The sequence below is a fragment of the Parus major genome, chromosome 14, assembly GCF_001522545.3.
Source record: "Parus major isolate Abel chromosome 14, Parus_major1.1, whole genome shotgun sequence".
Taxonomy (NCBI): Eukaryota; Metazoa; Chordata; class Aves; order Passeriformes; family Paridae; genus Parus; species Parus major.
The window spans coordinates 7,331,103-7,355,673 of NC_031783.1; the positions used below are offsets into that span (position 1 = coordinate 7,331,103).

The following is a 24,571-nucleotide window of genomic DNA, read 5'->3' on the forward strand; positions in this document are numbered from 1 at the left end:
TCATTTCTGATCACATCCTTGGCTGCTCTTGGTGGGGCTGGGCTTTAGCTCTGAGGGTGGAGCAGCATGGAGAGTTAGAAGGGTTAAAGGTGGGAAACATTCATGGGTTTATGTTGCCTGCACCAAGGTAGGGCTCTTCAGAGCTGTGAGTAATTGCCCTGAGAGGGTTTTGTAGCAGTCAGTTTGTGGTGATATCAGTTAAGGAATGGTGGCTGTAGCTGTGGACAGGGTTGGGATTCCTCAGAGGAATGATGGAGCCTGACTAACGAAATGCTTGTCACTTTGGCTTAGGGAGTATTTCACTTCTAAACGGTTACATTGCAAGTAATAAGCAAAACAATAGAGAAACCAGTCAGCACAGCATTCAAGTAGAATATGTTTTACTGCTTGAATTAATTACTCCATAGTTAGGTAGCTCTGTGATTTAATTTACATTCCTGAAAAACACCATTAAGGCAGTCTGACTGGCTTAATTCATTTGCTTTGCTTCCACACAGATCAACTTGACATCATTTCAATGGCTGAAACAACAATGATGCCTGAGGAAATTGAGCTGGAGATGGCAAAGATCCAGAGACTTCGGGAAGTCTTAGTCAGAAGAGAATCAGAACTCAGGTTTATGTAAGTATCAATCCTTCTGGGAAAACACTATGCAAAATTAATCAAAATAGGAAAGAATGGTATTTAGAAGACTTTTATCTGCTTGACATTTTAAAAGGGAGAAAGATAAAGAGCATCCCAGTTAGGTGAGCACTTACAAAATGCCTTTGGGAAATGATTTTTGTAGTTGCAAAGGAAATTACCTTTTTTTTATTCAGGACCTTTTTTTTTATTCAGCACGATTTGCAGAATGCATAAAACAGATCTCTTACTTACAAAAGGAAACTTTAGCAAAGTATGTGTCTATGGAGCATCTTTTCATACCTGTTTTCAGTCCTTAGTGGCAAGGATATTTGTCTGAACAAAATATCAACAGGTAAGGGATTTGAAGCTTCCACAGTCTAACCTAAATCAGATTTTATTCCTACTTCATTAGCGGTCTTAGACAGTTCATGTCACAAGAGAGCACATTGTGTTCTGCACTAATAGCAGCCAAGATTTGACATTTGTTAAATGGAAGCCATTAAGTTATGAACACAAAACATTTTCTGATATATCAAATTAAATAGCAATACTCCAAGAGGGATTTTTAAAATTGCCACAAAGGTCAGGCATAGGAGCCTCACTGAAGGTTCATGAATATTAATCCAATTCTGATGGTGAAGGAAATTTTTATTTCTAAAATAGAAAATTTAATATTCCTAAATCATCAAATTTAGAAGATCAGAACTTATTAATAAGAAGTGTATTATTTTGAAGTGTCCTCAGTCTGTGAGTATCTGAGGTCAGGAACAAACGCCTTTACTGACAGGCCAAGAACTTCAGTAGGTCTAAAACCTGCTGAACTCAAACCCATGGCATTAATGAAGCTTCAGTAGCCTGAAAAAACCCACTGGCTTTCTGCTCATGTTCAAGTAAAGGGGACTGGTACTTTGACCCTTACACTAGAGGTTAATTTTAGTGCCCTGACATGCACTGCCAGCAGCTGGGAGCCTGTCCTCACCCCTCTGCAAACAGCACAGACATCTCTCTTTGAGTATTATCCCAGAAGACTTCTGCCCAGAATCTCTGCTTAGACACCTTTGGAATAAGGACTGGTAACAGTGGCACTGACCTTTAGTAATGCCATAGTGGTACAAGCAAAGTGAACAGGAAAGGTTTTGTCACTCCTGCTCCTGGTAGTCAAGTGACTACTTGGTTATTGGTTTGTACATAAATTTAATCTGGCAGAAGCCTCGTCATTGAACCCTGCACTTCTCTTGACATTTTCTATATCAAACAAAGCACTGAAATAAACTGCTCCTGTGAATGAGAGCAATTGTTCTGTTTGTTCTGGTATCCAGTCTGTTCTTTTCATTTCCCCATGCTCACACTCTTTACTCTGTATTGCCTGGCAGGTGTTTGAGTAAGGGATTTAACACAGGAGAGCTTGCTGATTGAAAAGGGAATAGAACTGACGTTCACACTGTGCAACTGCTCTCCTCCTGGGTTAGATCTCATCCTCACACACTGCCTAGAGCTGCCCAGGAGCACTCCCAGCCTCTCCCTGGCACAGGCAGGAGAGCTGTGCCGAGCATCAGTCTCTGTGAGGCTTGGCCCAGGGGCTGGCAGAGCAGGCAGTGACAGGAGCCACTGCAGAGGTGGCCCCAGTTCCTGTCTTTTCTGTCATGGAGAGCCACAGTCACAGATCCTCTCATTCTTTCAGCTGCAGCAGAGCAAGGTGACCACTTTTCTAGGGGTATTCACACAGCTTTCTAGCCCAGCTGCTCCCTGCCGTGTGGCAGAATATTCTGACTCTGCTCATTAATCCTTGAGGCAGTTAAATTCAGTTTGTTAACACCACTGAACAAAATGGCCAGGGAAAAGCATGTTGCTGGTGAAAGCCTGGTAATACAGCAGCACCTCTTCTTTACTGCCTCTCATGCTGGATAGTTTACACTGGCAGAAGGGCTTGGCTACATTTGTCTTCAATGAAAAACATCTTTTAGTGACAAATGTATTTTAACGACCTGTTGCTGAGATTAACAGCACAAGTCATGGTTACCTCAGTGGTCCAAGTTTTGTATCTGTTTCACTAAGCAAACTACATAAACTCTAATTCATAGACATATTGTGGAAGACTCTATATGGAGCCATATATATATATATTTTAATTTGATTTCTGAAGTAATGAATTTTCAACATCCAAAGATGAGAAGTCTGTATGTAGGTCATGAATTTTAGTAACTGATTTCTTCTGACAGGACTAGATTCCCCTGGGAATGACCTATGCAGCCAACCACATGAAGCTGAGGCTCCTCAGACAGGTTTAAGGCAGACTCAGCTTTGAACAGTGCTAACAAGCAGCCCTGCACCTACACTCAGACCACAGAGTGCCAAAGCAGCTTTAATGAGAGCCACATCCCTTTAGTTCTTGCATCTGCTTTAGCTTTGCCTTTAATTATAACAAAAAGATAAAACATACACATAGTATTAGAGGAACTGTGTGGTATGTTTGTATTCTCTTCTTTGCCTTTCATGCTGTTAGTAACAGAATAGAAATTCTCTTCGGTTAAATTGGGTTTTTTTATAGTTCTTATGAAAGCATGAACATGATGAAATGATTCTGTATCCCTTGCACATCCAGCCACAGCTCACATTTCCAGCTACATTTTTTAAAGTAATGGTTCATTCTTCTTGCTGTCTGTCTGACTGATCTTTTTATTCACATGTAGCCAGATCCTAAAGCAGGAGAAGTTCACTGTAGCTGTGCTTGGAGAAAGCCATGCTCTGGGGCTGTGCTCAGAGTGTGCCCCAGCCCTCAGGGTGCCCGTGGCTCCCTCCTACCATGGGCACACACGGCCTGTCAGCTCTGCTTGCACATTCAGCAGGTGCCACAGCTCTTCCCTGTGTTTAAAAAAATGCTCAAGAATAAGAAAACAAAACACTGCAAGCTAGACCTGCTGCTGATGGAAACAGCAGCAAGCTCTTCCTCTGTCAGGTTTAATCCATGGAAGGAATATGCTCTAAAGCTGCTTATTGAATTTACTGTTTTCCTTGAAGAAGATGCTAATGTGGTTGCCATGAAATAAGGACATTAGGCAGAGAAATGCTCTAGCTTAGCATATCAGCCAGTTAAAAAACCCCCAACAAACCCACCTGGAAAAGAGCCCTAGCAAGGTCTAGGTGTTCAGTGGACATGCAGTTAGTTTGCATTTTTCCCACTTGTGTCTGTGACCAAGGAAAAGCTGTTCCTGCTGCTACATGAGGTGATCAATAAGGCAGTGCTGTGTCTGGCAGTTCCTCAGCTGTGGTTTGTAAAGCACAAACTCTGCATGAGGCAGTCCTTGGCATAGCAGAATCACAGAACAGTTGGAGCTGGAAGGGACCCACTGACTGCTGGACATGTACTACTACCCATCAAAATTATTTTAAAATTCAGAAGATATCTTTTAAGAATGTGCTGCAATTTCACTGCCTCTCTACACCAGGCCCACAAATGATGTGCCCTCCCCAGTCCCACACAGCAGCACATACTGGTTTTTAGTGACAGATCAAGGATTCACTCTCAGACAAGCACAGATATTTCTGTAGTCTGCCTATCACTGTATTAAAAAAAACTTCCCCAAAATAGAGAAAAAACCATCTGTGAGAACAGTGGAAACAGGTTTTACCCTGTTTAAAAATGAAACATCAACATTTTTTAAGTGAAGACCATAAATATCTGTACAGTTTCAAAACATATGATTTTTCATTCTTTTGTACTACTTTTCAGTCCTTTGTACACTGTTTTTCCTCTGCCTCACAGAGAGAAGTGGAAATCCCTTACTAGTACACTAAACATAATGTAAGACCTCATTTTAGTAATTAAAAGCTAAAGCACTTAAAGATGAAGTGTTGTCACACAAAGATACATTTAAACAGTGTGACTTTCTGGAACTCTGAAGTGAAGCAGAAATATACACTATAGAAACTCCAACTGACATCTCTGATTTTCAAATTTGTAATAATTCTTATTGCAAAACACAGCTTTTTAAGTTCTGCTGTATGAAACTCAATAAAAATAGATGTGTGACATCTTATTCTTGGCCTGCCCCCTGAATTTTTTTGATTTGAAAAGCAAGGAAAGCAGATGAACTCTTTTATCCATTTGCTATATACTACAGTGAAATAATTCATCCTATAGTGTATACTTTATAAGAGGCCATTTTCCTGATAATTTTTCTTTTTCTTTTTATCAATACAAAGAAACAAAGAAAGCAAAATGAGCTGAAGCAATGCACTAACAGGTCATGATGTTCCCCAAGCCATTGTGCCTTGCAATTCAGGTATTAGCCTTTGTAAATGTGTCCTTTGCTTTGCTCCTCATTTTTGTTTCCTCCTTAAAAATAAAGAGGGCAGCTGAAATCAGCTGTACTCTTCTTAACCAGGAAATCCACATCACTTCTAGCTGAATATCTGCTTTCTATGAAGAATCACCTGAAGTTTATAAGGAGACAGTTTTCAGATTATAAAATCAAGACTTCCTCAATTAGGTAATGCCACAATTTATATTGCACAATCATATTTTATCTCAGGCAAAGTCACAGCAGGGCAGACACACTGTGATTTAGTCTGTAATTCTATTATTGAATCCTATTTTTGTCTCAAGACCCTGCCTTGCTTAGTGCCCAGGATGGACCTCCTCAGGATCTGTCCAGGTTATGCAGAAATTGTTTGTTTGTAGCATCTCTCTTTCAATGATACTGATACTATGAAATTTCATAAAATGATGCCAGGAGTTGTTGTGACCATCTCCAGTCAGCCCAGGAAATGAAAATATAGCTTGGAGCCATCATATGCTATCTCCAGCTCTTGGTTTGTTTTTAGAATAGCTGGGAACTCAGCATATATTGATATGAAGGAGACAATATGTACAGAAAAGCATCAGTTTATAGCCTGCCAGCATTCCCCCTCCTTCGCTTCTCAAGCTTCTCTCAGCTCCTTTCTTAAAATGTTCTGCATAAAGAGTTTTGGGTCAAAGTGTAAATGTTCAATCTGTCTGTGCTGTTGAGGAAAGCAAACACACCACTTCAGAACATGCACACTCTCTCTTCCTTTCTGATTCTCCTGTTCCACTTCCTTTTTTTTTCTTTCCTGGTGAGATAACAGACCCAGAGGCTGAGGGAGCTGCTCGGGCAGCATCCTCTTTGTCACACATTTAATGTGTTGCTGCTGTGGATGTGTTTGGCTTCAGAGGCAGTTTAGGATAGCTGGGGGCATGGAAATCCACTGTGCTGAAAGACATGGTTGTAAAAATGGACGATGTGTCAGGGAGAGGCAGCAAACCCTCAGACCTCTATGTGATACAGAGCAGATCAAAACTGAACTTCAAAATCATTTGTAGTGCAAAATTAATGCATTTTAGAATGAATTAGCATGTTGGGACTCAGTAAATATTATTAGTAAAGGTGAGATCATCTCACCAACGGTTACTGCCTGTTCCTGTGGAAAGGCATGGAATTCTTATAAAACAGCATCCACTGTCATCACGAAACACAGACTGTGGGAACTCTGCCAGTGCCTGATACTGCTGGCTTTCCAGATGGAAAGCAAAGTTTGAAGCCAGCTTTATTGGATGACCTTGAGCTAAAACTGTGGAAGTTGCTTCCACCTGTGATTGCTGTCTTGAGATGGTTATTTCTGCCATGTGGGTGATATTGAATGGCAGGTTTTTAATGTGTAGGGAATAAAAGATATTAAACATAAAGCCCTATTAGGTTGCTTTAGGCAATTACTGAAAACATTTTACTCATTAAACATTTTTTTAATATGTAAAAATGCTGTAAATACAATGGTGTATTTGCTTAATATCTGTGTGGTTATTGCATCACTAAACTAATTCTGTGAAGAGGCCAAATTCACCTCCACACTGTCTCTGAATTAAAATTAGTTGTTGTCTTTGTACACTCTCACTACACATTAGTAGATGACTCCCTCTTCTCCTGAGTGCTCATAACATCTACATCATCCAAATTCTCCACAGTTCTATTCAGGATTTTAGACCACTTTACACCATTATGTTTGCTTACTTGAAATCCCAGTCCTTTTATGTAGAAAAGTTTGCTGCAACTTGACTTTGCATTCCCATAGCTTCACTAGCTGTCCAGAGTACATAATTCATCCCTAGTTAGGTGGTTCTTTTCTTGCTTCAAATCAGGCTTAATTTTTCTTTACTTGCCTTTTTAACCTTTATCCTTCTCCCAGTTTGCAAAACCCATAAATCTCTGTTGTCCTGCTGTGATATTGATGTATCCACTGCTGGGAGTAGTTAGAGATGGGATAGTCAGTAATGATCATTCTGGAGGGTGTTGGGAATAATGGTAGAATCTCAAATTTAGGGCAAATTCGTGGAGAAAAATGTGAAGTCCATATTCCTTCTAAGGACAGCAGGACATCCACAGAGGTCAGATAGGAGTCTCACCTTTGTGTCATTTGCAGTATGGTAATAAATACCAGCACACTGATATTTACACTTTCTGCATTTAAAATATCAGTACACATTTTTATATGAATTTTAATACAGATTAAATTAAACTAAATTAAATGCAGGAAGGAATCTCTGCTGATTGCCTGCCTTAATGCAACTGCTGCAAAGGGAAGCAACAACGAAGTTCACAAGAACTTCTGAAGTGAGGGGTTACTTCCCTTGGTGATGACAGCCTTAAATAAACCAACTTAGAAATCCCATGTTTTAATTAAAAATGGGTTCAGTAAATCTACTAGACACAAAGTGGGAATATGAAACCAGATGTCTTGTAATTGGCTGAACTCAGAAAGTAATGCTGCAAAGTACTACAAAAATGAGTACTTGGAGTGTTCCATTCTCAGGTGAGAAAAGGCAGCAGTAATTGCTCTTTGTATGAACGAAGTTCATTTCAAATTTTAGTTCTTTTTTGAACCAAATACTTTAACACTCTTACACGTGTCTCACTAATGTGACATCAACTCTGATTTCTCAGTGGTGTCGTGCCTTGTGTGGCAACAGAGCCCCACAGTGAGCATCACCCTGGTGCAGGGTGAAGGGGAGGGAGAGTGGAAGGAGATCCAACAGGCAGAGGTGTGAATAGCAGTGCTAACTTACTGGGTATATTACTGCTAAGCAGGTGTTCTGACTTTTGCTTTCTTGGGTGCTTTTCATTCTTTTGCTGCTCCTTTTTATCCTTTGTACTGCACATTCCCTGTTTTCTGTCATCTAAAGTTAAGCAGGAATTCCCTTAGGACTGTTTACTTATGTGTTCAGTATCTGGTACTTTTCACTGAGTTTGGCACCTTGCTGTTACTGTGGTGTAAATAACTAAGACCAGCAAAACCATGTTTTTCTTCATGAATAGAGCTGTTGTTGTCAGTGTTTTCTGATAAGATCTGTCTTTTCATGGAAAGGAGCAATAAATCTTTTCTCCTTCACAGTTCTGGAATCTTAACAATACAGTATCACTTATTATGATTTCCTTCCTTTTTTTTTTTTCCTGATTGTATCTTGCTTTAGGAACATAGGATGGACTTGGGGAGGGTGTAGAGAAGGAGAGTTGTGTGATGATACATATTATTCAATAAATATAAATGTCAGGCTGTCAGGTTCATAAGATAAGGAAAAACACCAAGCCCAGCTGTAAGAGGGGCACTGTGGCTGTCCCACTGATACAGCCTGGCATGGCACAGACTCTTCTGCAAGGCAGGGTGAAGTTGTGCCTGTGACTGTGTGTCCCCTTTGCCTCCCAAGCACACTGCAAATAACCAGAATCCTTGAGGAAATAACCAGGAAACTGCAGGCTGTGAAATGGCACAACCTGGCTTGCTAATGCAAATTGTTGGGCAGCCAAAGCTCGAGGTCTCTGAGATTAGGAACAGCATTTCTAGGGGATTGCCAAGGATCAAGGATGTCAATGTAGAGCTGGAACCCCTGTAAGTCTCCCAGCTCCTCACATGGAAGGCTGGAAGCCTCAAAAACATGAGTTCAGGACAGAATTGCAAAGTTCTGGATTGAAGCTGAAGTGCAGAGATCAGCTCTCCAAGAGGAAGGAAAATCAGTTCCTTCCTTAGTTCAGGTCTCCTTTGTCCCGTTTGACAGCAAACCATCAACCCCAGAGGAAAACAACATTGTACTTTCAGATGTGTGGTTGTGAAATGGTCTGTTAAAATACTCTGAAAGGAAAAGCAATTTTTTAGTGGTGTATAATGATAAACATATCATTCAGAAAGTATTTAATTAATTGTAAACTTGGTAGTTGAGATGTTTTTTGTCTCAGAAAAAAATTTTCATTATTGTCTCTGTTGGACTGCTAGGAAAATAGTTCTTTAATAGAGAATTTTCTTTAAACAGCATTTTCTGCATTGAATATGTGTTATGGTTGACAGAAAATGCTGTTAACAGAAGAGGGAGCTGCTTTGATCTTTGACATTTTTAATGCAGAAATTTAGCACTGTATTTCCAGATGTAACCTTTTATTCCAGCCTGTTTTTCACTTCCCAGTTCTTGGCTACCTGTGCTCTGGTTTGCAGGAGTGGAAGGTACAACAGGCTGTCCCCTGAGATCACCCAGCACATCAGGCACACGTGGCACTCACAGATCCTGAGCCCCACTTTTGGACAGCTCAGCTTCCTCTAGGCAAGGATGTTTTTAATAACGTGTCTCCCTTGTCCTGTGGTATTTCACTGGTCCTGCTCAGTTGTCTTCTGCTATAAATAGGAGAGTAACCAGTGAATGGAAAAGCCTTGGAAGGGACTATCAGTGTTTAATTTTATACCAGAATCCTTCCTATTCCTTTCAGCTGTTATAACAAATAGTTGCTTTTCTGGTTTTAAAAATAAGAGAAGGTCAAACAAGAAGGTAAATGAAGAAGGAAGTGTGTCATTGATTCTGCAGGAGGCAATGCACAGCCAGACCTAGAGTTTCCTCTTTCCAGTGCCTAACATCCAAAACCAGAACTACCAGAGTAGTTTAAATGAACCAGGTCTGCTTTTGGATAGAATCTTCTGTGTGCTGCTGCAAAGGGCATACTTGTGAATTTAAATCTGACTTCTCTATTGTCTCTACATTTTTAGACAAATTAATTTAGTTGATTTTTGTCACGTGGAGAAATATTCGCCTCCACAGTGGGGCAATTTCAGGAAAACTCTTGTTACTATTGATTCATAGGAAAACTTTGTAACTGGCAGAGGAGATGGCCAAACTCTAGAGAATTTAGCAATGTCAGTGAAAATGAAAAACAGACAGCCTCTCTAGACACTGCTCTGAATTTATGTGAAATATACCTTAAATATGAGCCTTCTGGGACTGAGAATTTCAAACACCATTTCAATTCTCTGAAACAATAGCTGAATTATGTTACTGTGCACATTGTGCTTCAATAGCTTCTGTGCACTGTTCCTCCAGCAGAGAGCACTTTCAACAAGAAAAGTTAGACCCACTTACATTAATAGTGCAAGTTAATCACAGGACCTGTGATTTGTGAGCTGCCCTGCCCAGCAGGCTGGCCAGCAATCTGTTACCTTAATTGCCAGCTCTGTGTCCTCCAGCCCCAGCAGCACCAGGTGCTGAGCTAAATAACAATGTGATAAACACACACCATAATGACTCAAACAACGAGTTCTGTATTCATTAAATGTTGCCTGTGATCTCACAGATTTATAATTAGAAGATTTAAGTAACTAAGCCAAGCTGACAGGGATAAAAAGGCGTTGAATATAGAAGAGGAGCATCAGGTGGAGGTCGGTCTCTTCTCCCACATAACAAGAAACAAGGCAAGAGGAAACGGGCTCAAATTGCACAGGGAAGGATTAGATTGGATATAAGGAAAATTGTTTTGACTGAAAGGATGATCAGGCTTTGGAATAGGCTGCCCAGGGCAGTGGTGGAGTCACCATCCCTGGAAGTGTTCAAAAGGCATGTGCACGTGGCACCTGGGGATGTGGTGAACATGGCAGTGCTGAGGTAACTGTTGAACTCTGTAATCTTAGAGGCATTTTCCAACCTTAACAGTTCAGAGATTCTATAAATTTATTGGACTCTTGTAGTCCCAAGAACACTTGCACCACTGCAGAATCCCCACAGCTTTGGCAAAGCCATAAACACCTGCAGGACCCAAAGGCAGCCTCCACTGAGGTCCCTCAAATCTGCAGCTTGACATCATCTCCATCTCTGCAGCAATTCTCTTTATTTCTACACATATCTTTACTTCAATCCCCCAAATTTCTCCATCACTTTGGCTGGTTGCAGCATGCTCACTGGAGACACCACCAAGGAGATGATCTTTTTATCCTTACAGTGAGACCTTCAGTTACATGGTCATGTCAGCTTGTGACTTAGCATGACACCTGATTCTCAGGCCAGCTCCTAGACTGGCACTATCAAAGTCTTCAGAAACTCCAACAATTACAAGTGTTTTACTCCTGGGGCAGGAATGTATTAAAACAGAACTAAAAATAATTTAGAGTGCCAGCAAACCCTCCTGGAAGAGAGGGAAGGAAACCAGCAAACCGGGTCTACATTCCTTTTTTAACTTCAAGCACTTTAATCCAATAACAGAAAACAAAGGAATCTCAGACCTCCTCTTACAGACATGCTAGAGGGAGCACAGATCTATTTCTAGCTTTGAAAGTCATTTAGCAAAGGCAGAAGCCCTCTAGACACACTGAACTGCTTTGCTCATCCTGAAATCAATGAAAATGATATTTGATGCTTATGTAGCTGTTACTAATAGTTCTTACACTCAAATATGAAGTATTTGTCAGTCTTGTTGGCCATCTCTGTTTTGGCTGGCTATTAAGGGAGGTGTTTAGTGATTTTTCTATGGGCTTTCACTATAATTTTTCTGCTTTTTCCTATGCATGTCTCTAGATGGCACCTAGGTCTTACCTGGGGGAATTTGGTTTTCTTCCTTGGCTGAAAAGAAAGAAAAATTCAGCTGTTGAGGAATAATTTCTACTGAAACCAAAACAATTCTTTTGTGTCTGGTACAGAATGTTTCTTTTTTAAGTCCTGCCTCCCATGATCTTGCACAGCCTTTGGGGCTTGCAGGGCACAGCTGAATGGGAGGGCTGTGCTCTGTTTGCCTGCCCTGCTCCCCCTCAGTGCAGATGGTGACAGCAGAGGTGACTCATGCTGTCACCTCACTGCTGGATGGGGTGGCAGTGACGATGCTCAGGGCACTCTCCCCTGGTAGCTGGACCACAGAAACATGTAATGGGGCTGAGTCACTGTGCCAGAGCACTGCAGGCTCCCCGACCCACTTATTTCCCTGTCATTTTGTGACATGTTTAGAAAATCTTCTGCTCATGCTGTTTATTCATTATGAGGTTTGGCTTTTTGTTGTTTCTTTCTGGCAAACAGAGAGTCTGTTTGTGATGATATAGCTTAAATACCAAGATAGAATAGAATAATACGTGCTTGTGTGATATCTCCAAGCATACAGAGGGGGTTCTGCAATAAGCCATCAAGAAAGAAAAGCAGAAGTCAGACTGTGTGTCAGGGATACATGAAAGCACACTGAGAATTCATCCCTAGTTCAATACTATTGCAATTACTCCAAGAATAGATTTGGGCTCCTAACCAGAGAAATATTTTATCATACTCGTAACTCATGTGTTTAGGATTCCTGGGCAGACATTTAAAGCTCAGCTCTGGAGGAAAAACTGCCTTCTTGTAACTGCTGTTTGCTTCACTGATGTTTTTTCTGCAATCTGAGAAGTATTTTCACAGGGACTGGAAAGAATGTACCATCTCTTCCAGAGAAGAGAGACAACCTCTGTAGGTTAGGGGACGCAAAGGAATTTTTACTCCTCTACTCTGCAGATTGCTGTTCTCCTTAAGATTTCCAAAAGCTCTTTTTACTTTCTAAAGAGGTCTGATAATAATACCAAGATGCTCTCAGTCAAACCCTGTTGACCATCCAGGTTCCAAATGAGAAATACACTGGGATTTACATATTTGGTTTTTTTTGTTTTTTTCCCCAGAAGCAGCATTTACTTCTTCTGGGACTCCTGTAACTACTCACATCCAACATGCAGAGCATAAGGGGGAAAAGAAAGGAAGGATCATAGTACCAGTACAGATTGAATGGCCTTCCAAGAGATTTCCTTTCCAGGAGTTCCTCTTCTTCCCTTTTCTTCATGGGCAACTCTTGCCCAGGGCAGCATCTGTTGCCCTGCATTCAGTATTATTTGCCAGCAGATGTGGGATGTGCTTTATAGTTACAAGCAGACATAGATCCTGCTTTCATTAAGTCAGATAGCTTTGGCATGGTCCCATATGTCCTTCAGCCCTCCCTTTTGCCAGTTAACCTTTTTTTTTTATTACTTTTTTCCTAATCAGCACTGTGGAGTGGATGAAACACAAAGGCTGTTTGACACAGATGGGAGGAAAGATGTTCCATGTGCTTAAGGGGATTGGTACAGATGGCAGGTTCAGTTTTTGTCCAACAGCACAATGCATCCCCCTGCAGAACTGGGACTCTGGAGAGGTCATCTGATCTTTGGAATTCGTGTGGTCATAGAGCTGTTACAGACCTAAAGTGCTTTGGCCATGGATTTACTTCTCTGCTGTGTTACAAGGCAGGAACAAAGTTTATGGCTCAGGAAAAAGAGATGCTAAGAATATATGTGGAGTACCAGCTATATGCTCTGCAGTCAGATTAAAAAGCACCCAAAATAATGGGGAGAAAGTGCAACAAAAGTTGCAACATGTACAACAGGCCAGTACCTTTGTCATAAAAGAGGCACAGGGACTGTAGGGACTACTGAACATGAATGATCTTGTTCAGTTGGAATATACTGCTGATGATATTTTAAATTCCTGAAAATCCTCAGAGAATAGCAGTGCCATTTTTGGAGTTCCTTAGTGAGGGCAGGGAGCCAAACTGATATAGTAAAGTATTTTAATTAGTGTATTTCAGAGCTTCTCAGAATGAAGCCAAATCTTCTGAATAAGGAAAAAAAAATCCTCTCCATCTATCGAGAGATCCCTTTTGTAGAAACTCACTGTTCTCTTCACTAGTTGAGAGTGTGGCCTGATATAATTTGAATACAGCAGCTCAATATTGAACATTTCTTGCCAAGAAACTGTCATCTTTGTTAGCCATGGTCATCTTACTCAAATGTGTGAAGATGACACCCAAAGTGGATGAGCACTGAATAGATAAGGAGTTGTGAGGCTTGCTCATATCCCAGCACATTTTGAATACCAGCTCTCCTGGGAGGACAACGTTTAAGATTAATTGATAAAAGTAATTCCAGTACCATTTAGTGTGATGGATCTCAAGAGTAAAGCAGGCTTTGCTTGTGATGAGCCTGAATCATACAGGGAGCCTAAGTAAGAATATTCATCAGTAAAAGCATGTCTGCCTCCAAGCATCCTAAGCATGTAGAGCAGAGGACCATGCACTGGTCCTGAGGCAAACATGCTGCTCTTCCCAATAAAACCAAGTCTTACAAGACAGATGGGCAGTGAAAGAGCAGATCCCAGTGGAAGTGACAGGGGTACACAAGGAAGGAAGAGGTCAGCAATAAGGATTATTAGGAGTGGTATTTCACGGTCGTATTTTGGGAGGAGAGGTGTAAAAAGACAGCAGGAATAGCTGTCATAGCACAGTAAAAGTAGCAGAACAGGCAAGATGGAGTTAACTCAAGCAGCAAATAATAGAAGGATCAACATGTTTTCCTAACAAGAGCAAAACAGCTGAAGGACAGCTCCCTGCAGAGACCTGCACTCCTTGCAGAGGCGGCAAGGAGAATAAAAGCTCTCGGTTGTGATTAAAGTCTTGTTTGTGCCAGAAACACCTACTTTTTCCACTCCTCTCTTAATTCAATAATTTGGCTGCATTGTCCTCTGGGGGCTCACTCTCACATACACACACACGAATCCCTCAGCCCTCCTCTCCTGAAACACCACGGTGACAGCCCCTGCTCTGATGGCACTTCAGCTGCCTTTGGGTGCTCAGGCAACAGCCAGCCCAGCCCTCACACACAGAGCTCAGAGATCCTTGGGCAAGGAGAGTGTTGGTGAGATCCAAGCTGAGAATGTACAATTAATCACACAGGCTGGGTTTTGTGCTCTTCAGGGGATGATTTCTAAACAGAAGCCCCAGATGCTGCCCTTGGAGCCAACACCTGAGCCTTGGCTGCCACTGTGGCTGAGACACTGAAATGAAACCTGTGCCAGGAAGCTAATGCTGAAGGCTGCTACCTTCCAGGGGAATGATTCAGCATGGCAGCTCTCAGGAGAAGCAGCAGTTTCAATGAGAACTGAAGGTGCAGTTTCTACTAATGTTATTTTATTTCTTTTTAAGCGGTCTTCTGTGTCTTAACATTAATGGACTTTCTGCACGTATCGAGGATTTGAAGCATTCAACATTAACCATGGAGGACATTCACCCAAGGCAAAAAACCTCAAAAATAGATAAATACCAAATTATGACAGTTTCCAGATCTCTGGGGTTAGAGCTGAATTATTAGTAAGGTCACAAACAAAGCTGGTAATAGAATATAAACCTTGCCCTGGCTGTACCAAATAAAGAACCACCCTCTGCTGCCCTCTCTCAGGCTCTCTGCTATTCTTGCTCTTTCCCTAGTGAAAACTCTTGCTGCAGTAAGTGCAATATGGCACACCTGTCTTTGCCCAGGACTGTCATGGATACAGGTGCCCATTCTGGAATGTTCTCTGATGTTCAAGAAAGTAAAAGGCATCTGAAATTATCCACAGTGGCAGGTATGAACCTACACACAAATTAGAGCCAGGAAGACAAGTAATCTAGGGCTCAATGGGCATTTAGTATTAAAGACCTTTTGCTTTCTGTTAAGCTAGGTGAGCCAAGGGTGCCAGGGTCATGTGTTCAGATGAGATCTGGCCAATCCCATCAACACAGAGTGGAGTTTGCATGTCTGACCATGCTTTTTCTGTTTCTGCAGGATGGATGACATCCAGCTGTGCAAAGACATTATGAACCTTAAGCAAGAGCTGCAGAGTTTGGTAGCAATCCCAGGTAATGGTTGTTTCCATCCAGTGTTAGGATAATGCCTGTGTTCCTGACACCATCCCCACCTGTGCATCACCCACCCATGCCCCAACAATCAGAATCTCCTCCCCACAAGGTGGTGTTTCATACATATCTCTTTCCCCTAGTCCTTATTTTTAATTCCCATTTTCCTGCCCATCTCTAATCTCTGTGTGTCTAAATTTCTTTTCATGCTGTATTTCACTGCTCCCATGGCAGCAACCCTGTAAATATCACTCAAACAAGGAGCACATTCCTCATTTCTTGCACTGCCTTGGCAATCTCAAGGGAACCAAGTGGCACAGAGATTGTCAGGTAGAAAAGACAAGTGCTGAGATACCAGAGATAAAAGAGGGAGAGGAGAAGGATTTATAATCATCACTGTGAACGTGATTGATTTTTTTTCCTTGCTACATCAATCCATTATCACACATGTAGTTAAATCTACCTTCTAGGATCAAGAAGAACAGGTTTCTACAAAAAGCAAGGCCCAAAATTCTGGTTTGTGTTTTGCCATTCATTGTTTGAAGGAGGGACAGAGCTGTGGGAAATTCTGCAGTCCCCAGCTCCAAACTCCAGCTCCCTACAGTGAGGAATTTCACTTCACTACAGCTTTGCCATTTTAGATGATCCACAACAGCCCTACTCTGTTCAAGAAAAAAAATAGACATATCTTGCAAAACACTCAGCAACTGCAGCAAATCATTTACAGCACACATTACTGCACAGCCTCCAGCACCCTGCAGAAATAATTTGCTCCTGTTAAGTCCAAGTTTTGACTGTACTTTTATCCTCATTTTTCTTACTCACATTTTATTGTGCAACTTTGAAGGACAATTTTCAGGCTTAGAAAGGAGAGAGAAGGTTATTTGTGACGTAGGAAAAAGGTCTACTCTGAAACCACCCGTTCTTGGCTGTGTAAGAACTTGGCCATATTATGCACCTAACAGAAATAGATTAATAATATTTCTTACTTTTTCTTTTCTTATACTTCTTAGTAGAGGTCACATTTTAAATTTTTAGTAAGAACACTGTTGGTTCATTATTTGTTTAAATGGAAAGGATTACAAATGATTACAAATCCTAGAAAGTATCTGTGAAAGATGCCCCTTGCCTCACTTTTCTCATCTGCAAGCTTTCCTGTTGAAACTTTTAGCTAACAGATAGGGTTAATTAGCTTTCATTCTTTTGGTGCTTCTGCTGTTTGGGGTTTTTTTATCTTTTAGAAATGATTTTCCAGTCTCAAGGCCTTGAGCAGAGACCCACAGACAGCAGCTTCTCCTTAGCGCTTCCCAAATCTCAGCAAACTCAAGAATCCAGTAGGTGAAATTCCAGCAGCAGCATCTCCAGGCAGGATCACAAGAGTTTGGTCTTAACAAAGACAAAGCAGCTGCTGGCACTAAGTGCTGACACAGCATGTGCCTAACCTAGAAAAACATTTTCCAGAAATGGATTCATTCACAGGATCTCTACTATAATTTTCCTGTAAGAATACAGATTTGTACAGAGAAGTGCTCTTTGGTTTCAGTAGACACAGTTTAGCCAATTTCAGTAGATATGGAATCAGTCTTTTAGTACACAGAATATGCAGTATTTTGCCACGTATATTAATACTTTACTACACAGTTTCCTGAAGGATATTGAGAGGATTGGGAGAGCACATCTCAGTTTAGGAAAAGAATACATTGAAAGGAAGTAGAAATAGCTTCTACCTCCAGAAGGGAGGAGAGTCCTTGCTCCTTAGCCATAAGAGACAAACTTCTAAACTTCTAAACTTAGCAACTCCTAAGCATTCTTCTTTTTTTATTAATCTGTACTAAAAGCAATTGTTTTCAAGTGTCTGATTAATTTAGGTACTTAAAGTGTCTTATAACTTAAATCAGCATTTTAAATCAGCATTAAATGCAGCTCAGATGCATCAGACTGCAGGCAGCTCACTCTTCCTCCCCCAGCTCTCATTGTACTGAATTGTGCAGTTCTCTGAACACAGTTCTACTGCCCAAACCCCAAAAATCTCGATTTAATACAAAGTGTCTTCATAGCTGATCAAAATTTTTCAGTTTCTTGGAGAAATACTTGAGCTTGGGTTTGCCTCTGCCTTTCTCATCTGTGCTGCACTTGCTAGGTTTGAAGAGTTGTGTCTTAAATACATTTGCTTTATAGCCTGAAACGACAGCCCTTTAATCCCTAACATTTATTTACAAACACTTTTAGTTTGTGACAGGCACATCTTTCATACCACACAAATTGTTGTTTATAGACAGCCTGGCCATTCCAGACTGGCCAATTAACAAGAACATATATTAATTACTCAGATTTTTGAAGTACAGGAAAAATAATCTTGCATTTATTTTTCCACATTTTACAATTTATGCTATTTGTGGGGATTTGCAGCTCACCTGCCTTGTCAGTGTAGAAAAAAAGTGTTCTTTTTAACAGCCACAACTGTCTTGAAACACAGAGAAATAGTTCTTCTTGGCGTGATCCCCTTTCCTCTGAGGTCAAATGAACTTTGGATTTTAACAAAGCATCTTGAACTATTTTCTTGCCAAAGCTCTTAAAAAAATCCCAAGCAATGTCTTGCAGAGTAATTGAGTATTAAAAGCAGGCTTAGCAAACCCCACAGAGCCTTCAGACCATTAAGCTGATCAGAGTCAACAGCAGCAAGTGAAGAGAGGAGGCAGTGACCCGGCTTGCTGGGGTTTTGGTGACTCAGGTCTGGAAAACCATTGGCTTCAATCAGCAGTTGATTCTCAGACATCTGCAACGTCCTACACCACCCCCTCACACTCCCCAGAGCCCAAAGTCATACACTCTTTTCTCTGTTTTTGACCAGAAAAAGAAAAAACAAAGATGGAGAAGCAAAGAGAGGATGAACTGATTCAGAAGATTCATCGACTGGTACAAAAAAGAGATTTTCTTGTGGATGATGCAGAGGTGGAGAGATTACGGTAAGAGCCAAGAGCAACTGAACTTACTTAGTGACATTCCACAAGCCTAATAATAAAATAGATTAAGTGACAAAATTTAAATCAACATTAATGGGAGAGAATTGGTCCTTCAAAACAACTTACCAAGTTAAAAGCCTCATCCCTATTCCATAGGAAAAACATTAAAATTAGATTACTCTAATTCTGTGGCTCTTTATCCCATTAATGATTCAGTCATCTCATGAGTAACAGTGAGCTTTGGTCTCATTTTCCTACCAGAAACAGTCTGAGCATTGCCCATTTAGAAGAAAAGAATTTATGCTGCTACCAGGGAATTCTCTTGGCATAAGTAGACACGAAATGGAATTCTACAAGGGCCATGTTTGTAGATATCTAAAATCCTCCTTTTTTAATTATTCATGTTGTCAGGTAGATTACTACTATTCCCATTTTGTCATAGCAAAACAGCCCAAACAAGAAGAAAACCCCCAAACCAACTGAAAAGCACTCAGCAGTACAGCCCTACCTAAGACATAAGCAGGTGCTGAAGGGTTTCATCTCTGTAGCTTAGCCCAAAGTTGCCAAGAACGTTGTGGTCTTCCTCAAAAGTTCACTTCCAGCACCCAAATCCAATCTTTTGTTTGAGATCCACACTCAACAAAGTCAGTTCTGCTCTTACTCTCCCCTCTTTCAGCAGTAAAGACTCAATCCATTTATCCAAAATCACAGTATCTCCTCCAACACATTTAAATTCTGAGCAAGCGAGGAGAGGATAAAGCAAAGCTTTTGCCAGAGTCCTGCAGCTGATCAAAGAGAGCTGGCCAAAGGCAGCAGCCTGAGCTAGAGCTGAGCCCAGAGCTCTCACTGAGCCCTGGGTGCAAATTGCAGAAGCCTCGGTGGCAGCTTTCATTTAGGCAAATATTTTGCTTTTTAATAAGCGGCAAAATTAAATGTTTCTAAAAATAGCAAAAAAAATTAGTTGTTTACTAGTGGCTTAATCCTGTCTGCTCTAGCTTTTACTGTCCCATTTACAGAGAAAACTGTCATTCCTCTAACATTTATTTTCCTTCTTTCCACCAGGGAAAAAGAAGAAGACAGAGAGATGGCTGAGTTCCTTCGCACCAAGTTAAAACCCATAGACAAAGCAACACAGTCTCCTACCAGTGAGTTCCTAACCATTAAGAAAACGACAGGAACAAAAGGAAAAACTCCAAAGAGAACTGATTAAAAGAGCATTTTTACAGGGCAGCCTCTGGCAAAAGCTGTGTGAAGCTACACAGGGTGTCAGCAACTGCTAGCAACTTAGACATCAGATACCAAATTACCCCTTAAAACTGAATTTTAGTCACCTGTGGCCACTTCAAAATTGCTCTGTACATTTTAAATATGCACAGTATATTTGTATATACTGTGCCACAAGTGTGCCACTGCTTTTCTAAGCAGTTAGATTTTTATTAATAATTTTCCCTATCTGTTTCTACAAAAATAACTGAAAAAACCTCTTCAGATCCATGCTTGAATATCTGAAACAAAGTTCACCTGTTTTACTGCAGTCAAGGTGGAAACTAGAGAAAAGACTGCAAACTTCCAGTGGTGACCCAAATTTCTTACATACTACTATCAGAAGTAGGCTTTGAATCACCCCAACCCAAATCACTTGTAGACAGAATGGCACACTTTTTGTGTGGATTGCATGGCCCCTTGGAAGCTTTTAGCCACAGCTTTCAGACAGAACAGTCACAGCCACAGCAGGAGCTCTAGAAGTTCACAGATTGATTTTGCCTTGTCTCAAGAGGAGCTTTCAGGCAGAGAATCAAGTGAGAGCAGTGCCCTTCTTAGAAAGGGACTTTGGCCCATGAGCTGGAAGCTTGTGTCAAACATTTTGCTATTTTGCACAGACCAAGATCTTGCTCAAGAGTTGCCAGAGGGACTGGATGACTGTGGAGTTCAAGTACAAGGTTGAGAAGAGACATTTTAAGATGCAACACTAATTATTTATACCCCCTTAGGCAGAGGGAGCATGACTCATCTCCCTTGTTGGTTTACTTTGTCATTGCTTTCAAATGCAGTTTGAGTGATAAAAAGATTTTTTTCACCCTGAAAAATGAAAACCTACCTTTATCTTGTTCTCTTAATTACAACATCCAAGCTGATGAGAAAATAAATTCTAGCAATACATTTGTTCTTCAGCTCCTTTCATTGTTGGGAGTTAAACTGAAATGACTTTGTGAAAGGATCCATTATCTGACCCCATGGCTGTGAAAAGGGACACCTGCCTTAAACCAAATGCAAGTTTACCCTCCCTTTGAGATGTATGGATTTTTTTTAGCTTCTCTTAACACCATTCCCTGAAGAGATAAGACTTTCTGGAGAAGTTTCAAACCACATATCAGCTCAGTCACCACCCAAGTGTATTGTTCAAACCCGAGTTGAAAAATTCAGGGTGGGTGGAGAGAGGGTGGGAAAGGTTTGCACCCTTTAAAGCAGAAGTAGGAAGAAACAGTTGGAGCAGCTCTTGGTTCTAATGGCACCCTGTTTTGAACATTGCAGGCAGCCCAGCAGAAAAGAAGGCAGAACCTCCTCCAAGCAAGCCCACCATTGCCAAGGCAGGGTTGGCAATTATTAAAGATTGTTGTGGGGCCACGCAGTGCAACATCATGTAGAGCCCTGGGCTTCCTGCCCTGCTTGTCTTTGCAATGTTTCCATTGAGTGGAACTGGATGGTGAGGGGAACCAACAGCATCCTGCTGAGGGAGGTGAGAGCAGCTGGCACAAGTGCAAGCTATGGACTGGACAATGGCAGGTTCTTCACTGTTGCATGGATCACTCTACACGCATGCCTAAAACAAAAGAAATCTATATAGTGGCTGTCCAGGGACCAGAAGAGATCAGCAGTAGAGTCATCAAAAACCACCCCCGTGACACAGGTGAATCAAAAGGGGCTCTATTTTATCCAGTATGGTGTAAAACAGCAATTTTAATAGGCTATACCTTTGTAAGAATATATTGTATGCTTTTCCCCCCTGTGACAAACTGCACTACAGAATTGCCAAATTATCCTATTTTGGCTACTTTTCAGAACAAAATCACAAGTAACAATGCTATATATAGCACAACTGATAGAGGAAGCAACTGTAGGGTAACAGATGTTGCATACAAAACACCAAGCTGGTGTGATGTTCAGCTACTTTGCTGTGGAGTTTCATTTCATATTCTTCCTAAAGAATGAGATCAGTGACAAGGATGCTGCAAGTAGCTACAGATCTTTATAGCCCACGTGATATCCGATTTACTCAAGTCAAATTAATAGTGCTTGCACCAGGGGAAATAAATCCCTGGCAAAGCTTTAGCAAAGCACAGCTAGAGTAATCTGCAAATTGATGAAGCAGTCCAAGGTTGTGTCACTTCTGTTTTAGATCTCCACCTCCCATAAAGTAAGAGAAACATTCACCCAGGGTTTTGTTATTTTTCCAAGCTACGTGCAGTAGGAGATTACACATCACTGAGAGATTGCTGGGAGAAGAACAGAAGACAAAATTTAACTAATATTGATATCATGCTTAAAACAAGTATTAATTGTATATTTTGTGACCACAAGAAATAGAAACTATCCATAAAAAAGCATAGGAAGACACAAGACACCCAAGACAAATTGGCCACAAGACAAATATACAAATACAGATGTAGGTATTTGTGGCAGGAAGATCACATTTTATATAAAATGGGTTTAAAATTAAGGGAAATACAGAAATACCTGTCTGTGTTTCACCATTGTGTTTCTGGTCTCTATGCAGATTAAGCCTTGTGGAATCTAATATCTTTACATTAGCTGTCAGTAGCTGGTTTGTCTGTGTGATGGTATTCCATATAAATGTACTGTGATAGGTGTAAATAGTAAAATAAACGTACATGGATCTAGTGTGACAATCTCAGGCTTAGAAATAACAAGAGATAGTAAAAAGTTCTTAAAATAACGTTTTGCAAAAGGAACTTCCATTTTGTGAAGCCAGCTAAGTGAAGTGTGTGCTTATATACCAAGGAACCACAGTATAGGAAAGGAGAAAAAATTAACAGCAGTTACTCCAAAAGGATAAACAGTTATTTTTTTAGAGAGGAAAACTATCTTATTAAAGTTGATGGCAATAGACACCATCTAAAGTAACTCAGACTGTTCTTATACAAATAAAACATAATCCCTAGCACTGACTGATTTGATGAAAACCACTTGCATTTCCAGAACAATTTCAGTATTGCAGACTTACTGAGACAAAGAACCAACACCACTAAGTACCTTAAATTTTAAGGATCAAAGAGGAAAGAACACAAAAGGTTTCCACTAAGACATGAAGCACTTTAATTACTATGACCAAAGATGTAGGAAAGAGAACAAAGACTGACTCTCATGTACATGTTATTGCATCCTTGCTGAGACCTACACCACCACATAAAGCTCTGTAGCTGTTAAAATCTGTACCTGGCGTGGGCAGGACTCTGCATGGCACCTGTGCACATTAACACAGTTATGGGGAAAACTGCTTTTTGGTGAGAGGATACACACTGGAGTGAAAGAAACACCCACTGGCTTCTGTAAAATTCTACAGCCTTGCTGGTACCCAGTTAAGACATCAGGAATTGTCAGTATCTGAAGAGGTTCAGTGTCATTAATAAAGGCAAATGGAAATCAAAGTAAAAGCTGTAGTGAAGCACCAAACTTTAAAGCTTATGAGGATCAGCTGTGAATGCCACTAATAAAGGGTCCAGAAGGACTTCACACATGGTTTTTAAGGCCTGAGGTGACTTCTGCAGATCAGTGTTTTACCCAGGCTGTGCTGATGATTGGGGTGATCCCTACAGGCTGCACGAGTCACTTGGGAATAAAGCAAAGTGAGTACAATGTAGGTTTCCATGAAAAAATTTCAGTATCAAGAAACAGGGTTAGACATTCCTGGGAAGCAACACTCATGCCCAGGCTACAGAGCCATCTCCTTTAATTAAAACCAAGAAGAAACACAGCAAGTAGGAATGTGCAATATTCTTACAGCTAAGCACTGGCAGCCTGTGCCCCCAAGGGACTTGAACTCCAGCAGTGTTAATGAGAGTGAACTTCATTTTCAGAAGTTCTAGCCTGGCTCAGCTGGAAGGTTTTCTGTATGACAGTTTTTGTTTTTAATTAGCAAATGCTTAATTTCTGTGTTTATTTGGGTGGGTTTGAACAGCTTGCCTGCAGTGCACAAGTGGTTCCTTCAGAAGTGGGTCAGTGATGCTGCTTAGCAATAAAGTCCTGGATTTTTTAGACTGTAAGGTCAGATTCTTAACTGTGTTCAACACTGGTTTAGTGTTGCCTATCTAGAACACAGCACAGCCCTTATGGCTGGTGTCAAAGCTAATGGCTGCAATTAAACAAATTAAATTTAATTCCTTCCGAAGTGTAAAAATCTTGACCCTTCTTTTTAAAAACCAGACTAAATCACTAAATATCCTAAGAACCACCAGGGGCTTTGTAACTTCCATGATCCTGTGAACATCACATACATAAATATAATAAATATAAAATCAGCAGAGTACCAGACAAGTATCTTTAGGTGATTATATGGAGTAACCGGTGTCATTTCAGAGCTGATTTTCAGGTATCAGTCACTGTCAGCAGAGAGGGTCATTGATTGAAGCACCCAATATCTCTTCTGGAAATCCTGGCTATTTATCACTTCAGAAAGAAGGCAAGGCATTGGGAAAGGAAGATTGTGTGGAAGAATGGGTAAGGTGGATTTGACACACTGGGGTAAACATGACTGTGTTCAGGAAAGGATCTTGGTCTACTGAGAAAAACAAAAGTGCTGAAGTGCTATTTGTACAAATCACCAATTCCACCAGCAAATGGTTCTCTTGTACCTTCCCCTAGGCCTACTGAATCTCTTCCAAGTTAACCATATTTCCAAATAAACTAAGCTGCTGTGTTATACTGAGCCTTTGTTTCTTCCTGTTACTGAACAGGAAAAATTGGTTGTGGAGTGGAATGGGATGCACTTCCTGTGCT

At 40.8% G+C, this 24,571-nt stretch overlaps 1 protein-coding gene across 1 annotated transcript; it reads left to right on the forward strand.

Moving 5' to 3' along the window:
• The first annotated feature begins 497 nt into the window (after positions 1-497).
• BMERB1 (bMERB domain containing 1) lies at positions 498-24,500 on the forward strand. Its single transcript, XM_015643040.3, has 5 exons — positions 498-621; positions 15,523-15,596; positions 18,445-18,559; positions 19,619-19,701; positions 21,089-24,500. Exons 1-5 carry the CDS (start codon positions 518-520, stop codon positions 21,199-21,201), a joined length of 489 nt encoding a protein of 162 aa, XP_015498526.1. The 5' UTR covers positions 498-517; the 3' UTR covers positions 21,202-24,500.
• Positions 24,501-24,571: the final 71 nt, after the last annotated feature.